This window comes from Falco punctatus (assembly GCF_963210335.1).
Source record: "Falco punctatus genome assembly, chromosome: 4".
NCBI classification, from domain to species: domain Eukaryota; kingdom Metazoa; phylum Chordata; class Aves; order Falconiformes; family Falconidae; genus Falco; species Falco punctatus.
In genome coordinates this window covers 67225818-67244807 of record NC_137583.1, presented here as the reverse complement: position 1 = coordinate 67244807, position 18990 = coordinate 67225818, and the positions used below count along the sequence as shown (strand labels likewise).

General features: G+C 36.6%; 1 protein-coding gene across 11 annotated transcripts in view; it reads right to left on the bottom strand.

Annotated features, from left to right (window-relative positions):
- The window catches only part of ZNF438 (zinc finger protein 438), a 59730-nt gene that overhangs the window by 18946 nt on the left and 21794 nt on the right, over positions 1-18990 (bottom strand). For 6 of the 11 annotated variants that reach the window (XM_080384370.1, XM_080384365.1, XM_080384372.1 and 3 more), the window contains 2 exons: positions 7429-7652; positions 6091-6147 (listed from right to left, as the gene is read on the bottom strand). In XM_080384370.1, coding sequence (XP_080240496.1) covers positions 6091-6118 — 28 coding nt within the window. In that variant the 5' untranslated portion in view covers positions 6119-6147; positions 7429-7652. Of the gene's footprint in view, positions 1-1667; positions 2798-6090; positions 6148-7428; positions 7653-9944; positions 10015-18990 lie in introns of those variants that run through there. The other 5 variants (XM_080384369.1, XM_080384366.1, XM_080384371.1 and 2 more) reach the window with 4 other exon arrangements.

The following is an 18990-nucleotide window of genomic DNA, read 5'->3' as shown; positions in this document are numbered from 1 at the left end:
AACAGCCACTTCTGTGCTACTGTATAAGGGAAGAAAGTCTTGGAAGTCTTACCTTACAGTCAAAATATACATATGTAAGAGATTTTTAAACACTCTTTTGCAATGAATATAAAATACATCTATTAGCACATCCAAGTGTTCTCTTAACACCTCTCATGCAGTGTTTATGAACTTTAAAAGATTTTGGTTTTTTTGAAGGCACAGTCTTTCAAGTTGTAAGCTACTCATTTCATATTAAGGTTAACATAATTAATAAGTTTTAAGCAGATGAAAATATTTTCAGATCAAGAAATGAAAACTGACATAAACAGAACTAGACATAAAGCATCTGTAATCACTAATAACTTTGTCCACCTTTACAGCTGAAGAAATCTCACATTTTTCCCCACTATGGCAGTAAGAGAACTTAGGAATAAGGTTTATGCTGATAAATCTATGGGCTTGAGAGAGTGCCTGGCCTCTGCAACCACACAAATCACTATTAAAGATGAAAACATTGGTTCTTTTCTCTCTGAGCACTGAACTCAGGTCTGAGAGAGACGGTTAGATAGATCATCAAAGACTCTCTTTCAGCTTCTATATGCCTCTATTAGTTTCAGCAATCAACCATGCTGAACTTCAAGTGGGCATTATCTAGAAACCATGCTGCTCCAACAGGACTCAGTTGAGTAGAATGGAAATTATTTCGGTATCACTGCAAATCCAGTGTTCTATTTCCATAGGTTTTGCCCAGTCATTCTGTTCCCTAGAGGACACCATCCCTGGAGATTTGCAAAGCAAGGCCTCAGTGACTCAGCCACTTGGGGGAACTAATTGTTCAGAAAATAGCTGAAGGGAGGTGACGGAACCACTGGTCACAAACTCATAATTCATAAACCTTCAATGGCATTGCAAATACAAATTAGGCACTTTAGAAGGTGGGGATAAACAGAAGATTCAAAAGAAAAGATTGCAATTGCATTTTTAAAAATTCTTCTCTGGGAGAACTGCCAGCTGATATTTATTTTAGTGAGCTTCAAAAAGGATACGGACCTGAACACTAATTCATTCACTGTAAAGTCTATGTCAATATAAAGTCCTTTTTAAAAGGTCTATCAAGATCACATTAACCTGGACAAAATCTTGATATGCCTAATGTAAGTGGTAATTAATAGACTTTTTTCCTTAAGTACAGGAAACAATAATGACCAAGTCTGCTACAAAAACGAAGGCAGAATTCTTCAGAAACTATGCAGCACAAATAGGTCAAGTAGAACCATTTTATGAATATATCATAAGCATTTTCTAACTAGATTCTTGCCCCCCTTTCAAACAAGCTGAGAACAGAAGCTATCTTTGTTTTACTGAGAGTCAACCCTCTTCCCTTCCCTCCATGGGAGAGAAAACACGTATGTCTGACTGCAGTAAGGGAATTATGCCCCTTAGTCCGAAAATTTATTTTTTGTAAACACTGATGTGCAAGTAGAGAGCACAACAGAAGAGAAAAATTGTTATTCTGTTTTCTAGAGTATCATTTCTTTTTGGTGAAAATTAGAGCACTTTCTTTCTGAAGAGAGCCTGTATACGACAGAAAACAAAGAAATAATTCACCACTTTGGCTCAATAAAGCAAGTATATTTTACTTGAGGCATTGAAAACATCTGTATGGTGACTTCTGTAGTACAAACCTTGGAAAGTACTCCCTCACTGAAGATGAGCAGAGGATCAGAAGACGGTCAGTCTTGGCCTGGCCTATTTTGAGTCTTCCAGTATGAACTATACACAGGGTGTATCATTCCCCAAAGAAAGAGAGAGCCAGAATACAGAACACATTATTGGACTTAGATGATAGTTGGGAGAGTATTTTCTGAGGGATTTTTTAAACAGCTCATTTCTCTTGAAAATGACCTAAGTGATCCAACTTTTGAATGGGGAACCTCTATCCCGGGTTTTTGTTTGCTCAAGCTGTTCCACCTTTTCCTTCTTCATGACCCAAATTTCTTCAAAAAAGGACTCTGCAGCTCTGGCTGAGATATGCAAAACTTCATCACCTGTAGACAATTCCACTACAGCTTAAAACAAAAGTAAAGATTAGAGGATCTCCACAGTACTTCAAATAGATACGTGTATTTCAAAGACAGACACAGCCCTGTGTAGCATAAGAAAACTAAAACATCTTCACAAAGACTATGGTCCTGGCTAGGAAGACATTAGTTTTCAGAACATATAAAATTATCACCTACCGCTGAATCTGAACATACCTAGGCCTTTCTAGCAGTAGGATGTAGCAGAAAACAATTTAAATTACAGTATCTGAATGTTTTTCCTCCCCCTGTGCATAATTACAATTATTTGCAATGCTTATTGGTATTGCTAAGCTTGGCTGCGCTAGCCATTTATTGTTAAAAGGTAGCACTGGTTCTCAAAAGAAGGTCCTGGCTGTGCTGTAAGGGAGCTGACTGAATACACGGCTGATAAATGATCTATCAGCAAACACTTCTAATGGGTGCCAGCATAGGAGGGAATGAAAACAGGAATGCGCTCAACAGGAATGCAGGCCATAGATGATACCCCTAACTTGCCGTGTGCTGAAATATCAGTACGTCTCTAATTAAATTCACGTGTTTCTGGCGCGTGCTGGCAGACAAAGAGCCCCTTGGCGCGGAGTCCAGCAGGGGGAGTCGGGCGCCCGTCACCGCTGCCTCCGGCCGCGCCGGAGCCGGGCAGCCTCGCCGAGGCGGGGACGGCCGCGCCGGGGCACGGTCTGGTCCTTCCTTGAGGTGCCAGCTCAGCTGAGATCTGTGACTCACGTCAATTACCCTACAGTAATTTTCAAACAACAAAAAGGCTAAACGATCTGTCTCTTAATTCTGCAACGCTGGAGACGGCCTCTGTTGAAAAATCCCCCAAGTCATGAAATCTTTCACAGTGCTGCATGCAACCTCTGAACGGCTTCATGTTCAGATATGAAAATACTCTACCTCTGCAAACTTCACAGTCAATTAAATGTTTTGTATAAGCTTGAGAACATCTTCAAGCAAAGCAGCTGAGCCTTAGCTTTCTGTTAAAAGTAATTACTTCTATTAAACTATTTAGTATCTTTTATATAGCTGCAGTACAATTTTTGTGCAAGAGTGGGGGTGGTTTTTTAATCCTTTACTGATTTTGTGTTGATCTAGTTAATGCCCCAAATAACACATCCATATTACTAAAAACATCAGTATTTATAACAGATGTTCTTCTTTTGGCAGACATCTGAAAATGAAGCGCTGTTACAAACATATTTTCCCATCCCAAGCAATACCCTGAAATCTTTGTCAAACTTTCTCACCTTCATCATTGCTCAGCTCATCACACAAACCATCTGCATAAATAAAGATGTAAGCATCTGCCGTATGGCAAATGGTCTCAGGGGCAGATGTTTTTATCCTTGCATTCATGTCACTGGCTTGGATACGTTATTTGAACAGATGTACACAATCTGAAAGTGTCGTGTCCCACAGTGAAATGTCTCCAACTGCTTTCTATCAAAGTACATAAATGCTATTTGCACCTGCATTTATGTTAATGATATAAAGGCAGCAGGGGTTCCAGCAAAGTGAGACTTGATGCTAAGGAACACATTTACATGGCTAATTGAAGTTTGAGATCTCCCAGCACCAAATGACCGGTACTAACATGGATACAAAATGTACTAAACCATACAATGAGTTTTTAAAGAACTGTATGATTTTTTTAAAAACGAGAATAAATATACTCAAGGAGCAAAACTATGATTTCAGCCTGTGATATATTTTTCCACTGTATATTTTAAAAAGATAAAAAAGTATGAAATAAATTCCTAAATAAACTAGCACAGCCTTTTATTTTGCACAATAATTGTATAAGGTACGCAATTATTTCATGTTAGAGTCATCTTAACAAAAATGTTTTAGAAATCTGACAGTGCCAAAGGTATTTCAATTCCCTAAGGCATGCTGGTGTTTTATGTCATTATGGAGCACCATAAAAAACGCCAGCACTTGCTTAACAGCAAATATTAGCTTGAGTATGAGTGACAGAACATGATTCTTCCATGATAATTTCATAATTCCTAGGAAAAAATTGCGATCTCAGTAATTAAATATTTCACATTATTCAGAAAAGTACATCTGAACACAGAGCAACAATTGCTCGTTATACAAATGATAATCACCTTTCTCATAAAATATTTTAAATTGATAACAATATAGATGCCCTGAAGGAGTAAGTCTCAAATTACAGAACAGAAAATACATGCTATGACATGACAAATGGCAGCAGTGAAGGGTTTATGCTGTCACTCAACTTGCACTAACCATTACTTCCATACTTCACTGAAAAATAACAAGCACTTTCAAAGTATAGACTGACAAAAATGCTATACTGAATGGAACTGATGGATAGGTTCTACTTCCAATACCATTTATTTTCAATCCTTATATTTGTAAGAAATGTACAAATGTCATAGTTGTACATAAATCATTATAAATTGCTAATAGCCTCAATATTTTCCAAATGCCATAACACATTTAAAGTGACACCTGATATGAGGACAAAAAAGAGTGATAGCAAATGAATAAATATATATACTGAGACTAGTATATTTGTAGAATACCACGATTTCACTCTACTATAGCTCCTTGTCACAATCTGGTTACGATTTCTAACATGAACCCTCCCTTCCAAAGTTTACAGCATGGATGTCACTTAAAATTCACTCTGGGTGCAAGCTGATTAACAGGATACTACTGACTGGAATGGATTTTTGTTTAGGAAAAAAAAAAAAAAAGTCTTTAAAAAAACTCAAAGCAAATGGATTCATCAGTCTTAATTTTGCAAACAGCTTCACAGTCTATATTCTCCTCTTATTATTCAGAAATGGTGTTAATGTAAAGATAACACATTCTACTTGACTGTAACAGTGGTCAAATTCCTATTTAAAGGAAAACTCGTAATACTTAAAAGCCTCAATTTAATTTAAGCATTTCAGTCATAAGCTTATGGACGTAGAGCACACTGCAAGGTGGATAGCTTTACACAACAGTAAGTACTGTCTCCCTTGAAAGAATAGTCCCATTAGACCCAGAACTCATCAACTAAGATCAATTTGCATGACATCCTTCTGGAATAGCTTCCTCAGATTTATTACAGTACCATAAAAATACTCAGTCTTCACAAAACAGGTAAAGTATAAACTTACATGACAGTAAAAGCTCAAGGCTTCAAGTTAAGTAATATATAGTGCTTTCCTTAATTAACATAAGTACTGACAATGGAAACTTAACTGACAACCTGCAATGGTTCTGAAAGGTCCATTACAGCTTATGTCATATCCATCAACCATTCACTCACATCTAAGAAGTATCATTAAAAATGACATTCAAGTTTAAAAATCCTATTTAAACATTAGCATTGTGACACAGATCAAAAGGGAAAGGAAATTAAAGTTATGGCTACAGATTTAGAGGCTTGGGAATACATAGTTGCAGTCCAAATATCCTTACTAATAATGGTGGGGAAAATTCAAGACACTAACCCTACTGAAAACTACATCAACAAAAGAGTACTTTTGAAGAGAGAAAACATAGAAGAATAGAGTTCAAAAATGTTAGTGTAAGGATATAAATGCTGGAGAAAAGGCACTTAAAATCTAAAAATCTAAGTTTATATTTAGAAATATACTTATTTTATTGTTTGTGCTAGTCTTGTAGTCTAACTTGCAATTAGACTTGACCCCAAGTTATATGAGGGCCAAATATGACAACGATTTTCAATTATATGAGGACTAAAATATAGTAATAAGCCCTTAACACTTCATTCTGCTGAATCAAACAAGAAGCAAATTTATACATTTCAAGTTTCAACTATAGATGGTAACAGTAATTAGCAATGTCTTAAGAAAATAATTTTAGCTATTGCGATTGTTTAAAGTGGTAACTGCGGCAGTATAATGGCTTTTTTTAAAAAACCATATTAGAGTAGAATAGTAGACAATTTATACAGTGATTTATTAATGATGATGAAATTTCTTCCACGTTTTGATTCACAAGTATCTTATTTCTCAAAAAAAGTATAGAAAGTATACTATACCTGCAGAAAAAGGTAAAGGATTCTGCATTATGCCTTTTAATAGTTAGAACGATGTTCCTGGGAAGAAGAAATACAGATATTTAGAAGTTCTGATAGCTTTTCAGAAACTGAAAATAAATAAATAAATAAAAACAGAATAGCAGCAATAGTTTTCCCAAATCATATTTCAGAATGGATCCCAGTATGCCCATACCTCATGCAAAAACACCACCAGATTTCTAAACCAAGCCTTTCTCTGGATCACACAACTAACTGAGGCTTTTTGTAATTGAAACCTCCTGTTAAAGCCAGAAAAAAGGACATGTCATGATTTCCAATATGACAATATGTAGGGTTAAGGAATCATTTTCTTTCAAAAATGTGACTGTATGGATCCTATATAACTGACTGACAATCAGAATCTTCCGTGGATGCTACAATGAAGATACTCGATTGCATTTGTGAAGCAAATATTACACTGCCACCTCTCCTGAATTTAACAGTGGTATTTATCACAAAATCTGATGCATAATCTTTGACATAAAATGGCATTACATCAAGTGGCTACTCAGTAACTTAAAAGCTGGCCATTTCTTTCCAGTGCAGTCAGAGTGTGTTGCTCAAGCTTTGGTAAAACACAATTCAACAGTCAAGTAAGAAAGACACAGTATAATATGACAATGACAATACAAAATTGTGTTATTATCCACTTAGATTTTGTTTATCATAAAATGGTTTAGCTTTTGGAATGGATGCATAATTACTTCATTCGGCTGACCACCACTAACATGTTAGAAGTCACACTGGGTATAAAACTATCATTCTCCTCATGCAGTTGGAGGCTTTGGGAAGGTAACAGAAGAGTCCACTGACTGACACAGATGGGACTCCAACTACTTGGGGGTTTACTTGGATCTAGGCTTTCATACCAGTGCTATCAATAACATTTCCCATGAGCAGAGCCAGCTGGAGTTTACTTACTTTCCTGGCCAACTTAACAGCCAGTAGAATCTTACACAAAGAATATTCCAGACATGCACTCAAGAGCCCCCTTCTGAGCACATGAAGCACTAAAGGATTGGTTTTGGACAAACGTAAAAATAGTTAGGGCAAATTCTGATGCAACTGCCGAACACAAAAATAAGTCTTGAACATGTTTCTTTACTATCATGCAAATGACTCTCAAAAAGCAACGGTGATCTTCCAAGAAGGAGATGGTTCTATGGGCAGCAGTAAAGTACAAAAGAGCCAAAACCAATCCCACTTCCAGGAAGTTGAACACCAAAGCATAAAAGGAAATTGAGTGTGGCTGCTGTGAGGAGACCTCTCACACAGCAGACAGGTGAGGCTTTTTGGTACCTGTATCTTCTATGCTGAGCCATAGGTAATAAGACGTATGTCACAGCACCTCCTGGCAGAGGCTTGCCGATGGTATCAGCAGATCCCAGGCTGCCTCAAAGAGCCTCTGTCCGTGGTACTTAAGCAGTCAACCTCTGATCCCTCAGACCCAGGATACAAACATATGTCGGCTCATCTACATGTAGTTTCATGTTGTGGTGACACATAGAAAACTCCCTCGTAACCTACAAGAAGAGAACAGATCACATTGATGTAATTTTGGAATTGCAAAACACTTCTAGGAATCAGCATGGATTTTCAACTTGTCACCCACAGTGCAAAGCATCCTTCTTTAAGGCCGTATTGCTCAACAAGGTATTTTTACAGGATCAAACTCAGAAATTTTTTTCCACTTCAAAATACCCAACACTTGAAAACATACTGAAGTAGTTACAGCAATGAGTATTCTTGTAAAAACAATGTAAGAAATGGTGTTCAAATGAAAGTTCTCAAAATTAATATTCAGAAGTCACTTACAGATTTTAATGATCCCTCCCAGTTGTAGGGAGCATTAGATCATTTCAGAGGGTGCCTCACTTACAGTTACTAATTCTTCTTAGAATTATAGCAAGTAAACCAGACTTCAGGATACAGATCAATAACTCTTAAAATATCATGTGGAAATACAAGCTCTACATCTTCCTCTGAGCATTCACAAACCCTAACACTAGGACAGAAAACTGGACCATATAAATCCAAACATTCTGCAGAGGTATTTCTCGTTTGAATACAACCCTAAATACAGTAAGATAATGGTCTTGATCTAGAAAATACAGTACTTATTTGACAGGCTAGTATATTGATCTGCTATTGTTAACTAATAATAAAAAAAAAGTGTCATTTGTAATTTCTCAAATTAACTTTTTATCTTCTAGCTATTCATTAATTTTTTTTTATTGTTGTTACACCAAAGAACCTTTCACCATCCTTTATTTTTGCAGATATTTAATCAAGTAACCTTCCCTTTTGGAAACTGAACAGCTCAAGACTTTGAAGTCAGCACAAGATTCTTCTTATCACCCCTACAGATTCTTCTATCCATCATTAATATGTATGACTGTATTAAAGCATGTTTTCTTTGAATACAAACACAAAGCAAACCACATAACTTTGTCCTGTCTACATTTTGCACTGTTTTCGAAATTATCAGCAGTGATACTGTCTTTTTGACCACTGTCTATTCTTAGGACCAGTCCCACCACAACTTCACTAGAAGTACAACTATTGGTGTTCCTTTCTCATTTCTGACATCTTTCAGCTATGCTCTAACAAGATTAGCAGATACTTAATATCTACATACATTTGATGCATGTCCTAAACAAAGTGCAGCCTTATCAAAAAGTTCTGAAATTGTGAATCAAGGCACAGTATAGAAGCTGAAGGATATAACGTCTATAAAGTTAACTATACCTGCTCTCAGCGGAATTATATTTTTTTTTCATTTGACTATAAATCTGGCTTGTCATGACTACTTCCCATAAAAAACCATGTTCATGTTCAAAAAAGAGCCAACCTTAGAAATTATTAGCTAAATTCTCATATCCAGAACAAATTTTAGGTCGGACACCACTAATAATTCAGGATGTCCCTTTGTTTTTATTGAGCACTGAGAAGGCAAACATTCTTACAGTCTTCTTTGGTTGTATTTGAGTCCAATACTGGTTCTTTCCAAATACAGAAGATGATACCGACTATTTCTATCTGGCATTATCATAACTTTTTCTCCAAAGAGCCTTCCCAATGATACAACTTCTAAAATTCTATATAATCTTAACATCTGTCTTGCTCAGTTTGTAACTCTACCACAGGACAATAAATAAAATCATTCAAGGCACAGTACTCCAGAACTCAAAACAGTTCTCTTGAAGTCTGCTGCTGACTGCTCAAAGATGGGATCTATTACAAGAATTTCAAGCAAAGTAGACAAAATTAAAAAGTGAAATTTATCTTAATGCCACCAAATAATCCCTATCATGTCTGTACTTCTCCTTATGCTGCCAGAGAATGAAAAGATAAATGATTTCCAACTAGAAGAAAAACTATCAAATAAACTGGAAAAAGAATACACTGCAAATTGGTCTTAAACAACAGAATGAAGCACAGCACATACATGTAATAATTCAAAAGCAATTTTCACAGAAAGATACCCATAGGACTTTTATATGAAATTGGTGTCCTGATAGACAGACTGAATCTGAATATCGGGTGAACCCAATTAACCTAATTTGATGCTTGTCCATACTAAGACATTTATTTCAGATGTTACACAAAATCCTTTAGGATACTACACAATAAATGACAAACAGGCTGTAAAGGTTATGACATTAATTTTACTGTCATTCTCATGCTTTAAGCAGACATCAAAACTAAAAATCGCATCCTCTGGGAAAGAACTATCTGAAAGTAATTATAGTACTTATTATCATAACAGTATTAAATCAAACCACTACGACCCTAACTGAATTTATTTTTGGTACCTTTTGTTAAAAGAAAAAGGCTTCTCAATGGCAACTGCACCTTATAATGTAGTGAACATTAGTTCAGGTACTGGAAGAAAGCATTAAATCAAATCTTAGTATTTCATATTAAGCTTAATTATGAATTTTGGTCTAAAACTAAGCATGCAGAGAAGTGTTAGTCAAATATTATTACATCATTTCATTTCAAAAGGAAAACATTCAGCTAAAAAGAAAAATTAAAGTTTTGAAAAGACGTTCTTCTGACAGAAGCCCATGAATGTCCATTTATATTTCAAAAGCAATTTTATTGACTTAATTTTTCACACCTGTTCTTTCACATACTGTGCCATCTTGTAAATGACAGTGCCATGCAAACATTTCCCAAAATGTAGAAACATTTCAAATGAAACCAAGTTTCCCAAAAAACATGAATGAATCACATCAGCATAACTTCCAGGAAAGTTCGCAAAATCCATTGGTATTTAAAGGCTGAGACAGACTTGAAACACAAGATTGAAACATTGCAGCTATGCAAAAATACTGAGGAAGGTAAAAGTGACAAAGACAGACTAGTGTAACACACAAAAGCATTTGTTCAAGCAAGTATATTTGCCAAAAGCCTGCAGTGCTTGGCTACTTTATAAAATCAAGCACAAGGCATTAAGCCAATTTGTTTAAAAAATAAAAAACCCTGCAAAACCCCAAACCCCAATGACCAAGCAATAGCTGATTTGCATTTCTAAAAACCTGCAAAAAAAATCTGCATTTCACCATCCAAATCTTTAGTCACAAAAAGTCTGATTTATTCTTACTCAAGGTTTTCTGTTTTAAATAATATTTTCACACTAGGATTCCATCTTACATCAGCAGATCATCATCCTCCTATTCTATATCCAGAAAAATGCACATAGTCACAAACAACAGCTTTCTTACATTAAAAATTGCATACTGCTTATGCTTCCACACTTAGGTAATTAAGCAGGGAGAAATGTGTGACCGTGGCAGAATTTTTTTGGCTGAGCCCATTAGGTGACTTCAGCACACAGCCAAAAAGAAATAGAAGCCTCATTGCAGCTGGTCACTTTTCCCAGTACAAACCCAGCAGAACCTAAAACCCAGGCTATTTTTAAATTTTTGGTCATCCTATGAGATGGACCAGTCCAAGTGCATTTCCTGAACTTCAAGCCTTACATGCACTGAATGCCACAGTGGCAATCCTGGACAAAAATTCTTCCCCTCATACACTGTTAGGTGATGTATAGAATGGTTGGCTGGCATGCCCGCACTATGCCCATCTGTCAGAGTGGAACTGTGCCTACACGACAGGTTCTATGCTACTTTCAGTAACATGTTGCTGATAATGAAAGCTTATTTATGAAACAACACAGGGCAACTTCAAGTTTGACTTGAAATTAAAAGCAAATGAAAAGTGATTGCTTTTCACGAGGAGATAAATCTTTTGATATTAACTTCTAAGGTTTTTCAATTCTATGAAAAAAGACTAGCGTGCACACTGCAAGAAATGAGGATGTTCCACACATTTTCTACTATTGCACATAACCCAGCATATAGTCTCAGTACTTCTTGTTTTACACCTCTAAGTATCTCCAAGAGAGCAAATTCAAGGACCTGCAAAAAAATTTATAAAAGCTAAGGTTCTCCAAAGTACACCTGGGAGAAGAGAAGGTTAAGGAGCAATATGGATTCTTCATTTTACAAAGTCTAAATGTATTAAATTGTAGTTGAGCAGTTTTTACAACTGTAAATAATCCCAACTATTTTCCATTTGAGAAAACAACTCCATTCTGAAGAACTAAAAAAAGAAGAGCAAGGCACAGCACAGTTGCTACTATACCTAACATTAGACAATTCATAGAATGCCAAAAAAACCCATCTTTTTTTCCAAATTTCAAATTTGAAATGACAGATTGTCATTTTGTTTTCCTTAGTAAATACCTTCTCAGTAGTACTGTTTTGAATTCCACAAATTGGAGTCCTGTATAAGTTCCACATCTGTATTAGACATTTTTGCTATTATTCTGTATTAAAAGGTCAAAGCTTCGGATTTTAAAATACAGTCTTGGATCTTACTGTTGTGAAAGTAACTGTGAAATGATGAACCAGTACAAATTGCTACATTTTTTTCTGGATTTTAAGGGCAGCTGGAAACAATAATTCTGGAAAATACAAACTACTCATTTAATTTTTATAAGACACTACATGAAATCTATGTTGTTAATAGTTCTTACAATTTAAATTCAAATTAATTCAGTATTTTTACAAAACCCCAGAAAAAGAAACATCTAAAACTCTTACTTGGCAATGACTACTCTAAAATTTATTTCAAAATTCAGACTATGTAATTCCTTCTACTCCTGTTCCACCTCACCTGCCATGTTATCCTGGTCCTAAACTAAGCATTAACTTATTGCCAGGATCCAGGCTGCTCAGAAGTTTTGCCACGTTTCTCAACAATGCAGTTTTATAAGACAGAATCTATATATCTTACAAATCTGTTAGCAATATGTAATGTCATTCATAGTGGAACTGCAGTACACCATTATGATTTTTAGTTTGCAATGCCTGATTAAATTGTGAGACTTTTTTATTTTGCTGTTGTTCATAATTAATGACCGCTTTTGTCTAATAAGGACAGAATACATTATTTATCTTTCATTATGTATCTGCTGCAGTACATTAGCTTTCTTTCCAGATAAATAGTATCACAAATACTAAAGAGAGATTTCATTGCAGTTATATTAAAACCTCATAGCATCAGAGAAACATCTGCAATTGTGTACGCAGCTATTCCCATAATCATTCACGTTGGCAGGGACTGTGCTAGGTCATGCCATCCAACTTCCCGGCTTAAAGCAGGGTCAACACTGGACTTAGGGCTTCGTCCACATGCATCTTGAAACCCTCCAACCTCAACAAATGCCTTTCAAAAATCAAATTATATTTACCACTTGACAACAAAGGATAGCCTGAAAAATCACGGAAACATTGGGTCCATGTACATAGGACAGATGGTTCCAGCAATTCCTGCTGCAATGTTCTTACCACACTACAGATTTAGCTAAAAAGGTACTCAAAAAAACCCTTCCTTGTACATTACTTGCTTTTTTTCCCATCTTCCTCAACTTTGACATTTGAGGAATAAGCTATTACTGGTAGCGTAATGACAATTTTCCGGTGAAAATGAAGTTTTAGCATTCTGTTAATTATCAATGTAGACTACAGAAATAACCAGCCAGGACTGCAATGCTGAAAGGAAAGCAAGTGTTCTATGTTCTTAATGTGGTAGTCCTAACATATTTTTGAGATATTTGATACCTCAGAACTCACACAATCAAAATGTATTTGAATGTCTCAGGTAACACAGCCCCAGAAATTCCATTAATGATTTAAGGATTAAGACAAGAGTATGACACACTTACTCGCACAATCTGACTGACTTAAGTCTGACATGTGGCACTAAAGTCTTCTCAGAATCATAGCTGACCCTTACATTACATAACGACTAAATAAAAAACAATCAATCCCGCTTAATCACTTCTTCTATTTTGACTATGGTATTTTGGGTTATTTGGACATTAATCTGAATCCCTCAGATAAAACTTACGGTGTCGTTCAGGAAGGATTCTGTACAGGGGTTTTATTAGTTTCATAAAGTCTGGGCATGTTGTTAACATTGGACTTAGAAGAAAGCTAGTCAACATAAACAAAAAGCAAGAAGACAAAAAGAAAAATCACTCCAAACTTCACAAAGGGAATTGCCTTTGCAATTCTGACTCAAATAATGGAATTATTCCTGACTTCACAGCTGCAAACTTGGGTGTAATACTAAATTTTGCCATGGTGCTAAATAAGTAAAGTGAGCATCATCTACAGTTGTTTCTATAAGAATTTGTCTTTAGAAGTCTGCTTTCAGTCAGAAAGCTACATTCTGACATCTATAATGTTTGTACAGCAAAATCCCTCATACAAAAAACATACCACATTTTAAAAAAGTTACTTCAATGTGTCATATTAACAGACTCAAGCAAAACAAGCATTCAAGAACAGAAAAATAAATGAATGAATAAATAAATAAAAAGAACTTACTATTACATGGCATAAAGGACAAAGCGGGAAGGCAAACCTTCAACTGCCCGATCAAGCAATAAATGACGTAGGCCAATATAGTATTGTATATGTTAATGTAAATTACTATTTTTTTATTATCATATATTTTTATTTTTTTATATTTTTTATATATACAGGATGTTAAAATTCACATCGCCTATCAACTAACGACTTTTAAGAGAACATCCCTCACAAGGGGGTTCACCTGTAACACATACATTTCTAAGGCCGAAGGTAAAGAAACAAGGAAGAAAAATGGGGTATTAGTGTCAAAAAAACCCTAACGCCACCCAATGCCTAAGACCAATCAAAGCAAACTAGATTCTAAGGCCTAATTTCTCTCAACCAAAAAAGCTCTTAATACAAATTATACACTGAAATATTTAGTTTCTTACATTTAAGGAAAAAGACCTAGTTTCTTCAGCTGAACTCAAAAATAACCTGTACATTCTGCAGGATAAGAATTCACAACTGTTGTGAGACACAGCTGGTCCTTGCACATTGCCCTGTACTAAAAAATATACCAGATAACTAATCAGATGTTGTACTAAGAACTTTTTCAACGGGTTTGGGGCTACACTGATTCTGCCCCCAAACTCTGCCTCTAACATTGCTAACCTAGACTGTGTTTCAGGGCTAAGGACCTTTTCTTCTGGATAGCTAGACATAGAAAAAATTATTTCATTTTCTTCATCTTCTCTCTCACTGATCTGCTCTTCCTACTCCTCCTCCCGCTCTTCCACTGTCCATGCTTGCTTAAGCTGCACATTCTCATGAGTAAGGCGTCTCTGTTCCCCAAGAACTTCTGCATACTCATAAATCTGAGCTTCCAGGAACACAAGATCTTTATTTCTTTCAGTGTCTCTTTTGCTTCCTTTTGTCTTTAGATTCTTAGCAAACAGGGAAGGATCAAGTGCTTCTAGAGATTTGCCTTTAGTGCTAAAAAGTCTCTGAGCACGCTCTTCTAGAGTCCTGCCACTTAGTCGCAGGGCCAGTAAAGGTGATTTTAACCTGTCCAGTCCCAGGGAGGCCAATTCCTCCCAAGAGGAAAACGCTGAGAGGTCCAGGTGGGCTCCAGCATGAGTGAGAGCTTTTTTAAAGTACACTTTAAGGACACATATACTTGTAAAACCAGAGATGTAAACAGTTGGATTTTCTTAATGATGCTGAACATTGAAAACATTGCCCAACTATGAATTATATCCTGTGTTTCCCAAATATGATCCTATGCACCACAAAGTTGAGAAAGGAATATGTACTTAACAGGTCACACTTAAAAAAACCATAAAAATCTAATGATTGGTGTAAGTAACTGAAATCCTATATGACTTCCACATTTACTGCCTCCGAAGCATACAATAAACAGTTCTACACTGAAAGAATCATCAGATATTAAGTTTACAAATTAGAACATAGTCTCACTGAAAGACCCTCCTAAAACACAGAGTTCCAGACTTAGTGCAAAAATGAAAAGGTCACATTTTATATAAATTCTGCCACAGCAAGTACCTTACATTTTAAAGAACACTGCATAAATTTTATACTTGTCGATAAAAAGAATTCCCAATACACATTCAAATTTAGCTTGCAAAATTAAGGGCAGTTCAACTTCCACAGCCCAAGTGGACTACAGCTGTAGAACCCTTGTGATAACTGCAGCTAGAGAAGCAATTGCCCAGCTGTGTGCTGAGCACATGCAGAGGAGGCATCCTCCTCCCTCCCTACTGCTGCTGTGCCCAAACTATTTCATACAAACCCCAGCAGAGAAGTTCAGCTGTTCACCCACATTCTTTGCTCAGTCACATCCCTCTCATTTTCTGGGAAAGGGCTGTTAATGCTTCAATGGATTCTCCTGCACCGAATGTCCCAGTTCCCTGGTTGGGAGCTCCTGGAGATCTGACCCAATTGACAAAGGAACTGCTGGGCCAAAGTGACTGGTATATCATTTGAGTGATCAGAACATAACAAAGTATATTTTCCAGACAATCTAATATAAACACATTTCTTAATAACAATTGTAAAATTTAGAGAGAAAAAGATATTCCATAGACTTATCTAGATTTGGTGACATTGTTTGATTGATTAGCATCCAGAAACAACATAAAATAGCAGCTGTTGTTCTAACTGGTATGCCATTCACCACGCAGTAAACAGGACAACATTTGCAAGACATAGTGTATATCCATATTCTATGATTTACTTAAATGATACCTTTTTTGCAGGATTTATTACTGTCAGCGCAAAAACCCTCACACAGATAAACATACAAAAAAGAATAAATCAAAGTCTAACTGCCTTCACTCACTTATCTTGTGTTGTTGTCATTGTGCAAATAGTCCTTGCCAATATAATCTTCATTTTTGTATCCAGCACCCTGTTTGTTGCTTGAAAAATGTTAAATGCATAGAGCTTCAAAGACTATCGGACACACTTAATGAAGTGTCCTCAAAACATGTTCACGGAGAAAAAATGTGAAATAAACATGTCAGAATTATTCCTGGCCACTGTCCAGCAACCAGCTGTGGTGCACAGACTAAGCTAACCCTGGGAACATTCTTCTTCCTCTACGGGCCTCCAGCTTTGCCTTCTGTTCCTAAGGATATTTGTATTCCTAATTCATTCAGTTAAATCTCAAACTAAGCAAGACCAAACTGAATTAGTACTTCAAGAGAAAAACAATTAAGCATGACCAAGCCTTTAAAGTAACTAGGTTTTTGTGGTTTGACACACAGTACTTTCTCATTAATTTCCCATAAAAAACATGCCGTGGGACACCTATACAGCTTAAGTCATGTCAAGTCTTCAAATTCTAACACTGAAGTTAGAATTCACTTAAGATAATTAAACAACCAAATCTCTATTCTTTTTTAATAGTGGCACAAATTCCTACATGATGGCCAGATTCAAACTTCGGTAGTCATATTCACTGTCTCTAAATTTCAGTGGAATTTTAACTATTTGAGACAACTCTCTCTGTGCATGCTTGAGCAGTAAGAAAGGCCAAGCTCACCTGGAGTTGCAACTAGCAAGGGATGGGAAAGGTGACAAGACTTCTTCAAGTATACTGGCAACAAAAAAAAAGGCTAAGGAAAACGTGGGCCTAATGCTTAATGGAGAGGGGGACCAGGTGACAGAAGGCATGGAAAAGGCTGAGGTACTAACATAATGTCACCAACAGTAAATGAGATGCAGTTCAGTAACATAATACAACCGGACATGTACAAATCCATAGGATCAGAAGGATGTATTCATGAGTGCTGAGGGAGCTGGTCAGAGCAAGGATGCACTCTAGCATCTTTTAAAAGTCATGGCATCAAGGGAGATACCCAAAGACTGGAAAATGGCACATAGCACACCCAGCTTCAAGAGAGGCAAGAAAGAGGAACAGGGGAACCACAGGCCAATCAGCCTAATCTCAGTCCACAGAAAGGTTATGGAGCAAAGCCTCCTTGAAGCCATTTTCAGCTGAGGGACAGGGAGGAGGCTGGGAATAGCCAGCACAGATTTATCCAGGGTAAATCATACCCAACTAACCTAAATACTTCCTGTGAAGAGATGATTAGTCCTGTGGATAAAGTGAGGGCAGTGGGTGTCATTCATCTTGACTTTATGAAGGTCTTTGACACAGTCTGCCATAGTCTTCTCACAGCCAAATTGGTGTACTGGGAAGTGCATGATAAGGTGCATGCGAAAGCAGCTGGACTGTCAGACTAAAAGAGGGTGGTGATCAGTGGTTTAAAGTTCAACTGGCAGCCAGTTACCAGTGGTATTGCCTCTGGGATTAATCCTGGGGCAAACACCATTTAACATCTTCATCAATGACCTGGATAATGCAATAGAGTGCATGCCTAGCATGTGTGCAACTGATACAAAATTAGGAGCTGGAGGGCAGGACCTCTATTCAGAGGGAAACTAGATAGGCTGGAGGAAAGAGCTATCAGGAATGTGTGAAACCCAACGAGGGTGAAGGCAAGTGCAAGAGCTGTCCCACAGAGTAACCACACGCAGCAGTTCAAGGTCTGACTTGCCCATTTGGATCAGCATTAATTATGCAATTCTTTAAATCTTCACTGACAGCATACTACTATCTGCCTTCTCAAGGTGCTTGTATTATACTTTCTAAATTTGGGCACATTAGCTCCCCTTCCCCTCTAGCATTCTAGAATTTCTCCACTGTTCCATGATATGTTAAAACTCAAAATTAATAATTCATATAGCTTCAAAGCTTTTTTTTTTTTTTTAGTATCTGTAGGTGTCAGTGCAGCAGATTTAAAAACATTTAACATTAATAGTTGCTGGTACAGCAATAATATGTTCTTTCCATCACTAATGATGGAGGAGGTGAGATGTAAAAGCATAATCCAGTCTCTTTCTGAATACAGAACATAATATTTATTGAATATTTATGCCTTTTCCTGCACATCAGAAAGTTATCATCCTTGGCCATTATTGGACTTCTATCGTTACTAAGCTTTTTTATCTGTCAAGAACACCCTCTATATTTAAAGAAATCTATTGTACCCTACTGCCCACAGATTTTTATTAATATCTTTACCTCCTTAACCAACTGTCTCCAAGCCACATAGTACTTGCCATCAACAGCTCCCCATTCCTTAAACTGTATTGCTAATTTCACTCCCCTTCTTACCTTGTTTTAACCAAACAAATCATGTTTCTTAAGAGATTAATTGCTCTGGGAGTATCTAAATCAGCAAGCAATTGTCAAGTTAGTCTGATTCTTATGCTCAAGTATTCCTTGTTTTTAAAGTTTGCTCTTCTTCTAAAAATTAAAGTAGGAGATACGTGCATGCAGAATTTGTTCTTGGCTCCTAATATGCAAAGTTAGGTCACAAAGTTTTGTTCCTAACACACCTGCACTATTTATTCTACACGCATCAGAAAGAAAACCTGTACAGAATTAACCAGAATAACACGG